General features: G+C 46.3%; 1 protein-coding gene and 1 long non-coding RNA gene across 2 annotated transcripts; one reads left to right on the plus strand and one right to left on the minus strand.

Annotated features, from left to right (window-relative positions):
• Window positions 1-3,027: 3,027 nt before the first annotated feature.
• On the minus strand, window positions 3,028-8,161 carry CUNH9orf131 (chromosome unknown C9orf131 homolog). Its single transcript, XM_014464325.2, has 2 exons — window positions 7,704-8,161; window positions 3,028-7,292 (listed from the first exon to the last, which is right to left on the minus strand). The coding sequence occupies exons 1-2, from the start codon at window positions 7,932-7,934 to the stop codon at window positions 4,128-4,130; spliced, it is 3,396 nt and encodes a 1,131-aa protein (XP_014319811.1). The 5' UTR covers window positions 7,935-8,161; the 3' UTR covers window positions 3,028-4,127.
• A 5,305-nt stretch (window positions 8,162-13,466) lies between these two features.
• On the plus strand, window positions 13,467-17,851 carry LOC111827912. Its single transcript, XR_002831662.1, has 2 exons — window positions 13,467-14,577; window positions 17,376-17,851. It is a non-coding gene; the product is annotated as an uncharacterized LOC111827912 (long non-coding RNA).
• The last annotated feature ends 155 nt before the right edge of the window (window positions 17,852-18,006 follow it).

Consider the following 18,006-nt stretch of genomic DNA (forward strand, 5'->3'; position numbering starts at 1 on the left):
GGGGCTATAAGTCTAACATCTTGAGATACATTTGGATCTAAGATATTGCTCCTATAAATTTCTGTGAGAGTCTAGTGATTATACAATGCCCACGAGGAACACTGACCTGCCGGTTATTAATTTGGTCTAAATGTTTTGTTACTCTTTTTTTTTTTTTTTAATATATTTTATTGATTTTTTACAGAGAGGAAGGGAGAGAGATAGAGAGTCAGAAACATCGATGAGAGAGAAACACCGATCAGCCGCCTCCTGCACATCTCCCACTGGGGATGTGCCCGCAACCCAGGTACATGCCCCTGACCGGAATCGAACCTGGGACCCTTCAGTCCGCAGGCCGACGCTCTATCCACTGAGCCAAACCGGTTTCGGCAATGTTTTGTTACTCTTGCCCGGTCCTACAACCTACTGAGTCCTTAAAAAGACAAGAATGTAGGACTTGGATTTTTCATAAAGCTATCTAGAGATGCATAGAGTCATTAAATATTTCTGTGTCAAGTAGAAATTCAGAATTGCATTGTCTTTGACTCAAGTGGTGGTGGGGGCAATAGGTGGGGAGATAGAAAGGACTTTCAGTTCCACTCTTAGCCAGCAGGTGGTGAGTTTTGGACTCAGGCCCTCAGGTTTGGGTTATAAATAAAGCTTTGGAATAGAATAGTGACATTAGTGAGAGGAGACAGAGGAATAATATGTACCTTCTGACTGGCTGTTTTTCTGAACCAGATATAGAGTAGAGGGAATATTGTAGAATGGGAAGAATACTGGATTGGGAATGTGGACTTGACCATAGAATCTCTCTTTGAACGGCTTATTGCCATACTATCAGGAAGCAAGTGCTATCGACAAGGTACACATTGTTATGTGGCTGCAAGGAGGGGTAAACCAAACCAAGATAGGAAAGATAGTCTGAACTGGGCATTAAAGGAAGGTGGGAGACTTGACATGGAGAAGTGCAGGAGAGCAATTAGTAAAAGCACAGAGGGTAGAGAATACAGAAGAAACATAGGTTGGCTAGCAAGGGAGTCCTGGAGTGAATTTGAAGGGGTCAGAAGTCACATGAAGACCCTCATATGCCAGAAATGAACTTCAGTCCAAACCCCTGGGGGGTTTAGACAGGGAAGTGAGTCAGATTTCAGTGTTATGAGGATTAATTTTTGTGTGTGTGTCAAAAAGCCAAAATTTACCTTACAATTACCAAGTGTACAGCATAGGCAATTCACTTTCAAGATAACCTTTTATTTTTATAGAAGCAGTAATGTGCATTGTAAAAATTTAGAAAAAATATAAGCATATTTTTTAAATGAATATTCCCAATAATCAGAGACCACCATCTTTAGTTGCTGTTTTTCAGTCTTTTTCTGTGCATGTGTGTAAATGTGTATGTCTATACATGTGGTGTTTTAAAATCAAAATAAGATCATCCTGCTTTATATCTTTTTTTAACATTAATCTCCACCTTTTCCTTTTGTAAGTTTTTTTTTTTTTTTAATGTTACTGATTTTAGAGAGGGGGAGAGAGAGATAGAAACATCAATGATGAGAGAGAATCATTAATCGGCTGCCTCCTGCACACCTCCTACTAGGGGTCGAGACTACAACCCGAGCATGTGCCCTGACCGGGAATCAAACCACTCTATGGTTATGGAATGGATTTAAGACATATTCATATTTATTTATATTTATTGATTTCAGAGAGGGAGAGATAGAAACATCAATGATGAGAGAATCATTGATTGGCTGCCTCCTGCACATCCCACACTGGGCATCAAGCCTGCAACCTGAGCATGTGCCCTGACCTGGAATCAAACCGTGACCACCTGATTTGATTCATAGGTCGACTCAACCACTGAACCACACCGGCCAGGCAAGGAATTCTATATATTTTTAATTGTACTGGTAAAATTGGACATCTATTTTGTGGGAGAAAGGTGGGAGAGTTAAATTTTTGCCTACCATACTCAAAAATTAGGTTAACCTAACATCCTATATAATAAAAGCCTAATATGCAAATTGTTTGACCGGGAGTTTGACCTCTCTCTATGACATGTGCTGACCACCAGTGGGCGGTGTGGAACATGGCGGGTGTTGGCAACGCGGTGCCAGCAGCGGGCTGCAGTGGAGGTGTTGCTGGCTCCAATGGGCCCTGATAAAAGCAGGACTGCAGCGGGATGGTGGAGCAGGTGAGCGGTGGTGCCAGGCCAACACAAGTGCGAGTGGGGGCCTGATCGCCCCACAGACAGCGACCAGTGGCAGGCCCGGCCCTGATAGAGTGCCCTGCAGGCAGGATGGTGGAGCAGGTGAGGGAGTGGCGCCAGGCCATGGCAGGGTGCCAGAAGGGGCTGCGAGCTTGGGGGTACGAGCTGGGGTCTGATCCCCGTAGGCCACCCTGAGGGACCCCACCTGTGCATGAATTGGTGCACCGGGCCTCTAATCCTATGTAATAAAAGGCTAATATGCAAATTGTCCCCGTGGGAGTTTGCTCATTATGATGTGTGGTGACCACCAGGGGGCGGTGTGGAATGAAGGAAGTCCGCAGCTGGAGGAAGGAAAGCCCGGATCTGCCCTGATTGCCGGCCAGGACTAGGGACCCTACCCGTGCACGAATTTCATGCACTGGGCCTCTAGTCTATACTAATAAAAGAGTAATATGCAAATGGTTGGAACACCCTCATATGTAACGACTGATCAGCTGGAGGCTGCTTGTGCAGCAGGCACGGGTGGGTGGGGACTTGCAGCGTCAGGGGAGGGGATGGGACCACGGCAGAGGCCTCTGTGCACCTGAGCCAGGGGTCCGCAGGCCTCCCCTGGCTCTGGCCTACCTCTCTGGGGAAATCCATTGAGGAGCCCTGGATGGGTGGGTGGGGCCTACCTCTTTGGGGCGATGGATCGTGGGGCTCCTGCACTGTGACAGAGCACAGGCCAGGTTGGGGGACCTCCCCCCCCACCCAAGTGCACGAATTTTGTGCACCAGGCCACTAGTTGATGTATATAAGTACCAGAAAAAAATATTTTAGAAGCCACTGAAGGGAAATGTTGGTAAATTGTATTATATAAAAATTTTGAACTTTGGTAGAGTAAAAATCACCTTAAACAAAATTAGAAAATAAGTCACAGATTGGGAGAAAATAACTGTGCTATACATAATAGGTTGTGGTAGGCAGGATAATGGCTCTCCCAAGATGTCCAATGTCGTAATCCCTGCAACCTGTGAATATGCTATTTTACATGGAAAAGGGAATTAAGGCTGTAAATGGAATTAAGGTTGTTAACCAACTGACTTTAAGATGGGAATAGTATCTTGGATTATCCAGGTGGGACCAAGTATTTATCGTGTCCTTACAAGTGGAAGAGGGAAGCAATAGAGAGCAGATTGATATGATATGAGAACTAGCCTTTGTTAGCTTTGAAGATGGAGAAAGAGGCCCAGTAGCTAAGGCTCCTTCTAGAACCCAGAAATGACAAGGAATGAATCCTGCCCTGTGCCTACAGAAAAGAATGCAACCCTGTCAACCCCTTGATTTTATTTTTCTGACAAAGTAAATTTGTGTTGTTTTGTGGTAATTTGTTATGGCAGCAGCCGAAAACGAATACAATATCCAACAAATAGTGCAGCAGTGGAAAAATGGGTAAAGGATATGAACAGGCAATTCTAGAAGAAATCCAAATGGCCATTAAACATGAGAGGCACTTGTTTTTGTAGCCTTGGGAATGAATGGTTGTTGAGTTGACCCAGGGAGAATAAGAGTAGAGGGCTGAGAAGAGATGGAAAGATATGTGGAGAACTGTGGGTCGAGCGGGTGAAGAAGGGGACCATACCCAGGCATACCCTGGGTCTGCCTAGAGTCTCGACCAAGACCAATTGTGCTCATGTGAAGAGATGTATTCACCCCATAGAGTAGGGATGTGTGGATCCCAGATTGATCATCTATCTGTGAAGGGCTTGAGAAGAAAGTTAAGCTTGCAGAATCCTGAACTCTCTATTTTAGGGACCTGATTCTGAGGGAATATAGTTGCTGGAGAAGTTAATAGGGAACTGACATTCCCAGTACCCCAGACTCCAAAGAAATCATGAGTTGGATTTGTTTAATTTAGCTAGTTTATTAGGATTTCCTCTGCTTGTCTCCCCAGCCCTCAGGTGCCAGTACTATCAGGTTTTTTCTCATGCTGACTGGCTTTGGTGGGCATGGGTCCATGGGTACCCGGAAGCTTGGCAAATATCCTTTGGAGACCCCTGATAAGGGGAGGCTGAGGTGTGGGGGAAGAGAGATGTTTCTCCATTTGGGCCCAGGGGCAGCAGTGCTTACAGTGCCGAGGGATCAGGATATCACCAGCTCTCAGCTCTGCTCCTCGCTTATCTTGGGGACCTGCAGCCTTAGAGTGAAGCTGCTGGGGGAGAGCAGTGTTGAGAGACCACTGGTTCCTGTGCCGAGATCTTTGGAAAAGTCGGCTTACAGGGACCTCCACTAGTCTGGCCTGGGCTGGATGGCTCTTTCCTGTAACTGTGGATGGCCCCAATCTTGCATCCCCTCCTCTGTGGTCTCCTGATTTGGGTTTCCTGGGGTTCTCTCTCTTTTTGGCTGATGCTAAGACTGAAGCCTTGTTCTGTCTGTTGACCGAGACTGGAACCTCAGGGTTGGAGGGCTCTCTCAAGCCTGGGCAGTTCTCATCAGCCTCCATGTGAACAGATTGTCCCTGAGGTGAGACCTGGGCCACCCGGGCCACCATCTTTGCCTTCATTCTTTCCTCTCTCTGAAACCTTTGTTCTGCCCTACCAGACCCTTGTGGCTGAGGATGGGAAGAGGAGTGGGAGTCATAACAGTGGGAGACCTGGACAGGCTGAGTCACTGTGCTCTCAACTTGTGCAGGTTGACAGCTTGAAGACTGGGAGCACAGACTGGGGGGATAAGTCTGCTGTGAAGAACAGGAAGAGAGTCCCCAAGTGCCAGGAGTTGTGGAGCTCAGGGCAGGGGAACTGCCAAATGATTGACTTGGACCAGGAGATCTGGGTGCAGGGCTCAGCTGTAGTTTCTTCAGCCTGAGTTCTAATTCTCTACTCCAGTGCCAAGCCTGGATCCCAGAATGGGTGGATATCTCTAGGACAGCCTCTCTCTGGGAGTGTGGAACCTGTGCCTTAGCTCCTGGGAACAGCTCTTCCTTGGGTAGACCAGGCTGGTTGGGCTCAGTCTTCAGAGCTTCAGCTAGGGTGGGAGGCCAGTTTATTGGCTGCAGGGGATCCACTATTGGAGGACTGGGGCCTTGGGGGCTCTCTCTTTGTTGCACATTCCCCCAGACAAACTCAGGGTCAATGTGTGGACCTGTTAGAGGAGCAGAAAGTGTGTTGGGAGATAGGGCTGGTTGCTCAGTGGCCCAGCTGTTCTCTTTCTGTTCCAATGCTTCCCCCTCAGGCTTATAGTTGCCTTGGTCTCTCATAGGCTCACTTAAATGAGACTTTGACATAGAGTTTGGATGTGGGCTAGGGTCCCAGAATGGGGACACAGGAGCACAACAGATATTTTTCTGCTTCATGTCCCCCCATGAAGGGGCTGTAGACTCAGAGGTCCAGAGGTTCTCTATCTGCCTCATAGTTTCCCCCAAAGCCTTGGACTTAGATAGGACTCCCTGGGGGCCCATTCCTAGAGACTCCAGCAGACAGGCTGAAGGAAGGCTGGGAGATGAAACTGAGTCTTCAGAGACCCAAAGATGTTCTCTCTTTTGCATGCCTTCCCATAGAGTCTCAGATCCTGATGGGATACATGCAGGGCTGGTTCCATAGAATCCTGGGTTGAGGTCCAAGGCTGGGGGCTCAAAAGCTTGTGGATTTCCTCTGCATCCCCAGTGAGGCTTGTATCCAGATAAATCTCCCAGGGGACTGCCTCTCTGGAGTTCTTGCTGGAGGTCTGAGGGAGGACAGGGGGCTGGCATTAGATACCCAGAGGCCGGAGGCTTCTGTGTGTATTCTGTGGTTCCCCAGAAGTCTTTAGATGTAGGTGGTCCTTCAGAGCTGATTTTCTGGGGTTCTGACAGAGAATCAGATTGGTAAGATGCTGGCATTGGGAGCTTAGAGGCTTGAGAACTCTGTTTATGTCCTGTGGTTCTCCACTGAGACTCACATCCAGGGGGTATTTCCAGGTGTCTAGTTCCTTGAGGCTCTGTTATGGGGGCTACAGATTGGAAAGGGACCAGGATTGGAGGCTCAGAAATCTGAGGATTCTCATTTTGTCTTCTGTTTTCCCAGTGGTCCTCAGCTCCATACAGGTCTCCTTTAGGGCTGACTCCCTGGAGTTCTGGCAGAGAGGCTGGGGTTGGGCTGGGAACTAGCATTGCTGTCTCAGAGGCTTTGGGGTCCTCCTGTTGCACCATGGTCCCCCATGGGGCCTCAAACCTAGTCGGGACTCCCAGAAAGTTAGAGGGAGACAGCAGAGAGGCAGAGAGTGGATCTGGGGTGTGTTGTGGGAAGCCAGGTTCCCATGGCCTCCCCCGCCAGACCTCAGATGAGGGGGGAAAATTTGAGGGTCTGGTTCTTTGTAGTTCAGGCTGCGCGTGCAGGGCTTGATCCTCAGAGACCTGAGGGGCCGCTCTCTGCCACAGAAGCCACTCTGTATGTGCCTGAGCACCAGAATGGACTCCTTTGTGGTCTATGGGAAAGCACTTAAGATGGAGGGGTGGTGATGGGACAGAAGGGTAAAGTGGAGAGGGACGTTGCTGAGGATTAGGGGTCATCTCTTCCAGATCTTTTGTAGTATGGACTTTAGGGGTAGGAAGCTGGGTTGGGGAGCAATACTGGGGAAACAGCAGGTTGGACCTATGCAGGAAGGAAAACTCGTTGAAGCAGACAGAAGGACCAACAGGTAACTTCAGGGGAGAGGGGTCACCTGAACTCAGGATGATGGCCTCCAAGGACTCACTGTGCAGAGAAGGGAGTCCCCAGAAGAGCTGGATTTTTCTCTGCTGTAGATCACTCCCTGATGTCTTATGCCTCACAGGCAGGTTGGTCAGGATCTGAAAGGTGGGGAATGATCTAGGAGGGCTTGGGGTCTGTCTGAGTACTATCTCTGTTGTTTCTATGGCCTTGTGGAGGCTCTCAGGATCACAGGATGGTTGGGATGGAGCTGTGGTGGCTTGCTGTCCAATAGGAGCTTCTTTGGAAAGAAAATTTGGCTTCAATGGACCCAGAGATACCGCCTGTTCTTTCTCCTCTTCCTCCTCCTCTTCCTCCTCTTCTTCCTCTTCTTCCTCCTCCGACTTCTGCCTCCACAAATGACCAAAGAAAGCCACATGGTATAGAAGGGATAGGCCCTGGGAAATGGAGAAAAATACTATCAACCTTTTCAGAGTCAAAAGGTATATCATGAAGCTCTCAGTCTCTGTTCCATATCCAGAAGGAACAGTTACTCAACTGGCCCCACATCTGTGGTCAACAGTCATTTACTCATCCAGTGTTAATGGCCATTACCCAGCGCACCGGTGGAGATCAGCATTTCTTACATAATCCTACATCTAGGGTAAGTCATTTCTTACATAATCCTACATCTAGGGTAAGTCATCACTGATCTGGCTTCAAATCTAGTGTCAGTGGTCAGTCACGCTGCCTCACATTTAAGGCTTATAGTCACTTATTTGGGCTCACATCCATGTCAATGATTCCTCACCAAAATTCAGATGTGGCGTCAATAGTTATTTAGACCTCTACACATCTATGTCACCCACCTTGCCTTGCATGATGTCTCCAGAGTACCAGGGCTGAAGATGTCGCCAGTTCCCAAGTTGCCACCACTTCCGGATCTGCCAAACCATGAACAGGAATAGTATCACTATATTCCCTGTACTCTGGAGGCAACTGCTGCCACAGTGTCTGCAGGCGAGGGAATGGGTCAGCTGGCCCCAGAGAAGCCCCTTGTCCCCCTCAACCCCAAGCAAGCCCTCTAGCAGCCAGTCCATTTTTCTCAGCCTAGTGGCAGTTTATCTTGATGTCATCACTGTGTCACAGAACAAAGAACTCCCAACCCCCACATGCATAACAGCCTTCTCTCTGAACTTAAGGTAAAAAAAATGTGTCCACGAAACAACTCAGTCTTCACACTGAAACCTGGGTGATCCTCTTTTGTCTTTTTTTTTTTTTTTAAATATATTTTATTGATTTTTTACAGAGAGGAAGGGAGAGGGAGAGAGAGTTAGAAACATGGATGAGAGAGAAACATCAATCAGCTGTCTCCTGCACACTCCCCGCTGGGGATGTGCCCGCAACCAAGGTACATGCCCATGACCGGAATCGAACCTGGGACCCTTGAGTCCGCAGGCCAACGCTCTATCCACTGAGCCAAACCGGTTAGGGCTGTCTTTTTTTTTTTTTTTTTAAATATATTTTATTGATTTTTTACAGAGAGGAAGGGAGAGGGATAGAGAGCTAGAAACATCGATGAGAGAGAAACATCGATCAGCTGCCTCTGTCGGATTGAAGGGTCCCGGGTTTGATTCCAGTCAAGGGCACATGCCTGGGTTGTGGGCTCAATCCCCAGTAGGGGGCGTGCAGGAGGTGGCCAATCAATGATTCTCATCATTGATGTTTCTATCTCTCTCTTCCTCTGAAATCAATAAAAATATTTTTTAGAAAATTCTAGCTCTGTCACTTCCTACCCATGAAATCTCAGTCAAACTTAATCTTTCAGTGCCTCAGTTTTTTCACCTGTAAAATGGGAATAATAATATTACCACATAGGGTTGTTTTGAGAATTAAATGTACACATTTATATGCTTAGGATTGTACAAAGTGTACATGCTATATTAAAATTTTATTTCTTTTAAGGTTTCCCATTACAAGCCTCATTCCATCTTTAATAAATGGAGTCTGCTCCCTCTTTTTTTTTTTTAATCTCTTGTCAACTGTGAACTGTCTTATTTGACTTTAGGTTGCCTGCGATATTGTTGGCAAGCATTCATGTTAAGGATGACAAATAAATAAAATGGGGTTTTGAGCTTGACCATTTTTCTTCATTTGCCCCTCTTTACCCTAAAACAACCACTCTGTTCCATGTCAACTCTTCTTTTCAGAGCCCTCAGTCTCTGCCTTCAGAGTACAAGTTAATGCCTCTTTTTCTCACATCACCTGCCTCAAAGGCCAGCTTAGTCTGGTAGAAAGAGTACTGAACTAAGATTGAGGATAACCTGGGTTTTCTAGTTCTTAGTTTTCTCCATTGCTACCCTAAGTTGGATTAGATTAATTAATTCAACATATATTTATTGAGTGCCTAGTTTGAATCAGGTATTGTGTTTAGTCTCGAGTAGATAGAAGTAAGACAGAGTCTCTAAAGCAAGGGTCCTCAAACTTTTTAAACAGAGGGCCAGTTCACTGTCCCTCAGACCGTTGGAGGGCCGGACTATAGTTTAAAAAAAAAACTATGAACAAATTCCTATGCACACAGCGGCGGCAAAAACACCCGGCGGGCCGGATAAATGTTTTTGGCGGGCCGCATGTGGCCCGCAGGCCGTAGTTTGAGGACCCCTGCTCTAAAGTAAGTCCTATTTCTGTGGGAAAAATCAGTCAAGTTATATATATAAAACCCTAATATGCAAATAGACCGAGCGGCCGAACAACCAGTTGCTATGACGTGCTGACCACAAGGGGGTGCGTGTGAAACATGGCAGGCGTCTGCGGCTGCAAGTGGTGGCGGAGGGAGTGGGGCTGCCAGCAGACAGGGGACTGGGGGCCGCAGTGGGAGGGGCCGGGCGGGGGCGCGGAGGATGGGCCAAGACCCGCCCCTGTGCCCACCGCAGCCTCGCAGCCCACAGTTCCTTTCAAGGTGCACAAATTCATGCACTGGGCCCCTAGTAGACAATAAAATAAAGATATGCACAATGGAAGCAGAAAAGGTTATCTAACCAGCCTGGAGAAAGGGGTTGCCTGTGGGGGGCGGGGAGAGGGGGTATGTCCCAGAAGAGGATTAATGCTTGGTCTGAGGAACCAAGAAAATGAGAGTGTAGGGAACAAGGGAAGGATAGTCCAAGCCGTAGGAAGAGCCTGTGTAAAGGTGCTAGGGTATAGGAAAATGTCCCGTTAGGGAATTGAAGGTACTTCAATGCGGTGGGGGTTGAGGAAGCAGTAGGAGGTAGACATGGAAAGACAAGATCACAAAGGGCCCTGAATACCAGTCTAAGGAGTTGAAATTTATCCTGAAGGTAATGGTAAATCATTGAAAAGTTTTGAGCAGGGAAGTGACAACATCAAGCTTGTGTCTTGCAAAGAATGCTTTGGCTATAGTGAGGGCAAAAAGATTAGAGATTGAAGGCAAGAGATTAGTTAAGGAGCTCTTGCTTTAATTTAGGCAAAATAAAAGTTGAGGCCTGAGCCAAGGCAGTGATGGTGGGAATGAAGAATAATGGGTTCAAGTAGAATTCCACAGATAAGACATTATACTTTGTTACCAGTGGGATGGGGTGGAGGGAGCGGGAGTTGAGAATAACTCCAGGGTTTCTGAGAGGAAACTGGGTATATATTAGTGCCATTGTATTGAGATAGGGAACACAGACCTGGAAACCAATTTAGCATGTGTTTGGGGTTGATGGGTTCCATTTTAAACATTGGAATTTGAGATACCTGTGGCAAGGAAAAGCTAGGCAAGAGGCAATTGGATACTTGGATCTGAAGCTTGGGAGAACAGTCTATGGAGAAGATGTAAATTTGTCAGCTGACAGCATATATGTAGCATAAAGATGACCAACTGAAATATAACATTTGTCTTAAAGATGACCAACTGAAATGTAACATTTGGCCCAGACAATGTAGCTAGTAGTGTTTTTATTAAGAACTTGAATGAATAAGTAGCCAGTACTGTAAACGTAACAGATTGCACATAATAATATTTCAAGTTTAAAATCTGGCAATACTGACTCTCATTCCCACCAAGTACAGACCATTAGAGTTAAGTAGAAGTTGCTCCCTCCCTTTGAAGTGGACAGGTGCTCTCCAATTCAGCATGGTTCTCATCATAGTTTCATTGTTAATGCCCAGGCTAAGGGTTAGTTGCTGTTTATCGTTTTGTTTTCTTATGTTTGTTCATTTTTTTACTCATTTGTATTACCTGCCCGGCATTTGCATCTGCTACCTCTGGATGAAGAAGATTGAGTGCTTAGAGAAGGCAATACTGGATCTTATTCTGTGCTAGTTAATTTACACTATGGCAGGATAATTTACCAGTTATTGATTGCTTTCTCCTATGTCTTGCCAGTGGGATGAAAAGGTAACTGTTGCCCTAGCTGGTTTGGCTCTGTGGATCGAGCATCAACCTGTGGACTGAAGGGTCCCGGTTCGATTCTTGTCAAGGGCACATGCCTGGGTTGTGGGTTTGATCCCCATTAGGGGGCATGAAGGAAGCAGCCAATCAATGATTCTCTCTCATCATTGCTGTTTCAATCTCTCTCTCCTCCCTTCCTCTCTGAAATCATTAATATATTTATATATATATATATATATTTATATATATATATATTTATATATATTTAAAAAGGTAACTGTTTTCTTCTATTACAGGAATTCTAAGTTTCTTATCTCATAGAATTGTTAATGGATTATTTATTTTTTAGTCCCAAACTAAAGTTGCAAGACACCTTGTCTACAATCTTATTCAGGCTCTTGTGTGGGAGGGGAATTTAATTTAGTTGGGCATTCTTGAAAAGGAGAAGATGGAGGATGCTGGGTTGAAAGAAGAGGAGTTGCCCAAATATAGCAGTGGGCCCAGGGACTTGGGGAAAAAGATGTAGTGATGGGTAGTGATGGGTTCACTAGGAGGCATCAGGACTTGTAATGGGGAGAGCTGATTTAATAGTTAGGGTACTAAACATCTAACACATAACCTTAGGAACTGCAACAAAAGATGCTGGTATGCAAACTTGACAGAGATGCTGTGGAGCCACCTGCCTTTGAATGGACCATAAGTGTTTAGACCAGTGGTTCTCAACCTTCTGGCCCTTTAAATACAGTTCCTCATGTTGTGACCCAACCATAAAATTATTTTCGTTGCTACTTCATAACTGTAATGTTGCTACTGTTATGAATTGTAATATAAATATCTGATATGCAGGATGGTCTTAGGCGACCCCCGTGAAAGGGTCGTTCGACCGCCAAAGGGGTCGCGATCCACAGGTTGAGAACCGCTGGTTTAGACAATGCACATCCCGGGGGCAACCATGTCAGGCTCAAGCTGAGCTTTCCTAAGTGATTTTCTTTTCCTTTATTTTTTGTCAGTTTATACCACACTAAAGAGGGGAAAGGACCCAATTATGATTAATACTAGAGGCCCAGTGCATGAAATTTGTGCACTCGGGGTGGGGGGTCCCTCAGCCCAGCCTGCACCCTCTTACAGTCCAGGAGCCCTCGGGGGATGTCCAACTGATGGCTTAGGCCTGCTCCCCGGGAGCAGGCAGTCGGACATCCTTAGCACTGCCATGGAGGCAGGAAAGGCTCCTGCCACCACAGCTGCATTTGCCAGCTGTGAGCCTGGCTTCTGGCTGAGCAGCGCTCCCCCAGTGGGAGCACATTGACCACCAGGAGGCAGCTCCTGCATTGAGCGTCTGCCTCCTGGTGATCAATGCGCATCATAGCAACTGGTCATTCCGCCATCGGATGGAAACCAGCTCTCCGACATCCCCTGAGGGGTCCCGGATTGTGAGAGGGTGCAGGCCAGGCCAAGGGACCCCACCAGTGCATGATCGGGGCTGGGGAGAACACAGGAGGTTGGCCAGCCAGGAAGGGACCATGGGAGGGCTCCAGGGCATGTCCAGCCCATCTCACTCAGTCCCAATCAGCCAGACCCCAGCAGCAAGCTAACCTACGGGTTGGAGCGCCTGCCCCCTGGTGGTCAGTGCACATCAGAGAGAGCAGTTGAGCAGCCTTAGCATATCATTAGCATATTATGCTTTGATTGGTTGAACAGCTGACCGGACACTTAACATATTAGGCTTTTATTGTATAGGATTGGATGTCTTTGAACTCTAGTAAATGGGAGTTTTGAGCCAGATTTAATTTTAGAAAAATTAAGTAATTTGATGTTTCTTACTTCTCAGTGTTATGGAACAAATTTATACACTTATCATCCCATTTAATCTCCACAACTCCTTGAAGTGAGTGTTGTTCTCCCCTTTCATGTAAGGGAAATTGAGTTTGGAAGGCAGAGCTAAGGATTGAGAAACCCCCTTGTACTGTGAGGAATCACTTGGGGGTTTTGGGGTTTTTTTTTGTGTGTGTGTGTGTGTGTTTAATATATATATATATTGATTTCAGTGAGGAAGGGAGAGGGAGAAAGATTGAAACATCAATGATGAGAGAGAATCATTGATCAGTTGCCTCCTGCGCATCCCCTACTGGGAATCCAGCCCACAACTTGGGCATGTGCCTTTGACCGGAATTCAACCCAGGATGCTTCAGTCCGCAGGCCGACACTCCATCCACTGAGCCAAACCAACTAGGGCTGTGAGGAATTATTTGGATATAAATGACAGAAAGTAAAATCCAACAGGTGTAAACAAAATAGGAATGTATGACATAACTGAAAAGTCCAGGGTAAGGCTGGCTTCAGGTAGTAGGATTGATGCAGGGACTCAATTCAATGTCAGCAGGACTCACTTTCCACTTCTTGGCTCTCTGTCTTCTATGCTGACTTCTCTCAGGTTTTGTGTGGTAGCAGTACCATTGATGCTAAAAATGTGATGTCACTCTGACAACACGTGACTTATGGGTTTCAATTGGTATGTGTCCATCCTTGAACTACTCATTACACTGCTCACAGGGGAATAGACTGCTTCTTCTGACAGGTCTGAGCCACACATATACCCTTGGAATAAGGGTGTGGAGGGAAGACCACTCCACCTGCACATGGACTGAGACTGAAGGAGTGGGAGTGTGGTAGTTCCTTCCGAGGACATAGACATACTGTTTCCAGAAAGGTGTGTGTATGCTGGTATAAAACAAAGAAGACAAAACAGATATCCACTACAGCCCTCCCTAACTTCCCCATTTTGGTTTCTGGCCCAGAGCTATATCATTATTCTTTTATGATTTAAGGCATAACTTGAAGTATGAATACAGGTCCTCTGAAGGTTGGGGAAGAGTCTGGATGGGGCCCAGAGCAGGGATCTTGAAGAGGGGATCTATGGGAGACCCAAACATCTGTGTGGATAGACCATTCAATGACCTAAACTCTCAATTCCTAGACCTTTTCATCTCAGAGTCCTTTACTTCTGCTCCAATCCAGCTGTGGTCATATCTGAAGCCTCATCATCAGGAACTGCTTTGCCTTCCAGTCTGACATTCCATCCTCTGACTTCAACCTTCAGATTTGTCCTAAAGATGACAATTCTTCAACCTTGTCAGGACATCCATTCCACTGATCCTTCCACTTTCTCCCAGTCCGTCAGCAACCTCTTGCCTGCGTTTCCTCCCTTTCCACAATGACTTCATGGTCAACCTCCCAAGCACTTCTCAATTCATTCTCCTTCCATCATTTCTACCTGGCAACATCCCAACTCTCTGCCTCTGCCAGACCTGCCCTGTAGGAAGTGGCTCAGCGCTATTGGATAAAATCGCACATGAGTGAGTTGTGCCCCCATAAACTCACAGCCTGCAATTAATGATCAGCTCCAAGCATCACTTGAAAAGCATTTATTCATGAGTTCCATTTATTAAGTGCCTGATGTGTGCTAGGTACTGGTCTAAGTACTTGGAATACATTGTTAATCAAAACAGGAAAAGCTCCCTGCCTGTGGCGCTTACATAATTCCTTTAAAAAAATCCTTTCTACTAAAAAATCGATTCAAGCCTTCTTCACTTTTCTCAACTTCTCTTTTCCTCGCACCCCCCTACCCCCCAGCTGATGTGCCAGACCTCCACTTTTCAGAGGAATCAGAAACCATTTCCTGCCACAATGAAAGTTGTCTCTCTGGGAGGCCTTCCTTGACCCTCCCAAGCTGGGCTGGGTGCCCTTATCCTCCCTCTCCTCCCCCACCGGTACTTTCCACACTAGATTGTAGCTTATGTCTTAATTATCTGAGGGATGGAACTTTGTCTACCCAGTTCCCTGCGTTAACTCCAGCATCTGGTGTTTAGTATCAGGTTAGAGCTCAGTAACTTCTGGGCGAATGAATGAGAAATGGGCGGGATTTTTGTTGCGGGGAAGGGCCTGCAGCGGGACTCTTCCTCCGGCTTCCTGGTGGCTAACTCAGGAGGCACCACCTCTGGACGCCCGAATCAGCCTCCTTGGCTTCCTTGGTACCGGAAGTGGGCAGTTAAGGTCAGCCGAGATTTTGATGGGACTTTTCAGATGCCTAGGGCCAGTCCCGCTGTGGGACTCCCCCACCTCGGTTGGCGGGGGCTGTGGGTGGGGCGGCTGCGCCCAGGATCCGCGGCAGAGCTTCTGAGCGTCGATGCCTGGCCTCAGCCCCTTTTACTGCCCAACTCGCTTTCCCTCCGCCTCCCAGTCCCTCTCGTTCTCCCTTCTTTCTTCCCTTACTCCTCCCGCCTCTTCCCTCCCCTCCCTTTCCTTCTCCATAAGGACGCTGAGTTAAGGGCCTGGCCAGCGGCCCACCTCCACTTGCCGCTTGCACACATGTCTTGTCCCGAGCCAGTACCCTGAAAATGCCACGACTGGTCAGAGGACAGTGAGACCTCCCAGAACCGCCCTCTGGGAGGGGTCAGTTTCTCAGACTGCCTGCCGAGCCAGCTCCCACAGAAGGGATGATGTTTCAAAGCAGATGAAGGAGCTGAGAGGCTGGGGATTGGGGTGTGTGTGTGTGTGTGGTGTGTGTGTGTGTGTGTGTGTGTGTAAAACCAGCCTAGCCCCCTCAGGGCAGTGTCAGTGGGCAGAGGTGAGGCTGAGTCCTGATGGGCAGAAGCAGGCTCGTGATTGAGTGGAGGTCCACTGTGGTGAGGCATTCTAGCAGACAGGACAGGCCTCCGCCTTCTAGAAGGGAGGGAAATTCAAATGCCTTCACACTCAGGTATTGGTATTTTACTGCATTTATTGACAGGCTACTATGTGTCAGGTCCTGTGTTTAACAGAAAGAAACACTAGCCATGTCCCACTAGAGATTGGCGAAAATATTGCTGTTTTAAATAGTTTTTCCCATTATGAAAGTATATATTGAATTTAGAAGATCTGAAAAAGTATAAGGAGGAATCCCATAAACTTCTAAAGTCAAAATAATTTCCATAGCATTTTGATGTATTTCTTTCCAGATGTTACTATTCAAATTTTTACATTGCTTAAATAAACATAGGTTTTTGTAAGGTAGGAAAGCAGTTAATATTTAGCATAAACCTTTTCTACACATTATAAACTCTTCCTAAATGTAATTTTTAATGACTGTGTTACTCTCCGAAGTAGGATCTCTGAAGTAGTGAGGTAGCTATTTATGTGGTTAGTTATTTCAGCACTGACTTCTATGAGCTTGTCTCATAAATCCCAGTTCTTGCTAAATATCCCTAAGCTCCATTTCCCACAGGCACCCCAGGCCTAACATCTTCATAACTTAGGGCATTTTCTTCTTTTGACTCAATTTGCTCTTCCTGTTGTATCTCCCAAAGTAATTAGTATCATTGAGTCACCCAAGCAAGAAACACAGCAGCCATCTACACTGCTCGCTCTTCATCTTTCCCATAAGAAGTCAGTCACCAACTTTTGCTAATTTTCTCAGCTGTTTCTCAAATCTGTCTCTCTTCCCCATCCTTACTGTCACCCTGGTAGAGAGAGAGGAAGGGAGAAGAGAGAAATATCAATGCAAGAGCGAAACATCAACGATTGGCTACCTCCTGGATGCCCCAACCCGGGGATTGATCCCACAACCCAGGCATGTACTCTCACCAGGGAACCCAACCTGCAACCTTTCAGTGCTGGGGACAGTGCCCAACCAACTGAGCCACACTGGCCAGGGCCCATTAGTATTTTTTAGACGTAGTTTTCTTTACTTTTTTGAACATATTTTAAATAGCTGGTTTGAAGTTTTTGTCTAGTAAGTTCAATGTCTGGGCTTCCTTGGGGTCACTTTTAATTGATTGCTGTTTTCCTCCCCATGTATGTGTGTGTGCCATTTTTTAAAAAATTTTATTTCTTTACATATCTTGTACTTTTTGTTGAAAATTGGACATTTTTAATAATATAATGTGGCAACTCTAGAATTCAGATTTTCTAGAGTTTGTTGTTATTGTTGTTTGCGTAGTGATTTTTCTGAAGTAATTCTGTAAAGTCTATATTGTTTGTTGTATGTGGCCACTGCTTGGTTAACTTAGTGGTCAGTTAATGACTGGACAGAGGTTTCATTAAATCATTGGAACTGATGAGTCTTCCAGTCTTTGCTGGGTGATGTATATAATTTTGTATGTTTTCATTCTTCTAGGGCTATTTTAGAGTCACTTGCTGAAATGCGACTATTACAGAGCACTGAAGACAAACCAGAGCAACTGCACAGTCTTCAGCAACTCTCACATCCCTAAACCAGGGGGGACCATTTACAACATAATGAAGCCAGCTTTTCTAGGTTCTTCCCTCTCTACTCAGTGAGTCCCTTGTAGCTACTGTCCTGTTTTGGGTGGTTGTTTCCCACTGGAGTCTCCCTTTGCTTTGTCAGGGGAATCTCTAACGCCCAATCCTCTGCCCCTTAGTTTAAATGAAGGCTAAAGATTTCCCATTGCTTTCCTAGCCTCAAACCCTGCTTCATTCCCAGCTCCTATCTCAGGCACATTCTTGCTACCATTCCTACTACCTTCTTCTCCATTCCTTTTCTGGAACCGCAACTGAAATTTAATACCTGTTAGAGAAGCAGATTGAAAATTTGTGGGTTTTTACTTTTTTTCAGTACAGCCTGGCCGTCCATGTCTATGTGTCAGTTTCCATTCTTCGCATAGAATTTCCTATAAGCAGTAATATTTGGAACAAGAAGAGTTCTACTTTTGAAAGAGTCCCATTTAACACTAGTGGGTCCTGGCCTGTAGGATCCAAGATACTCTGGCACTGATGCAGCCTCAGGG

This window comes from Myotis lucifugus, unplaced genomic scaffold (assembly GCF_000147115.1).
Source record: "Myotis lucifugus unplaced genomic scaffold, Myoluc2.0 scaffold_246, whole genome shotgun sequence".
Taxonomy (NCBI): Eukaryota; Metazoa; Chordata; class Mammalia; order Chiroptera; family Vespertilionidae; genus Myotis; species Myotis lucifugus.

What these genes read in the sequence shown, in the direction of transcription:
- CUNH9orf131 (XM_014464325.2), bottom strand. Translation starts at nt 7,934, where the DNA reads ATGGACTGGCTGCTAGAGGGCTTGCTTGGGGTTGAGGGGGACAAGGGG. An exon ending in GAGACATCATGCAAGGCAAG is followed by an intron (nt 7,293 to 7,703) that starts GTGGGTGACATA and finishes TCCATTTCCCAG; the next exon opens with GGCCTATCCCTTCTATACCA.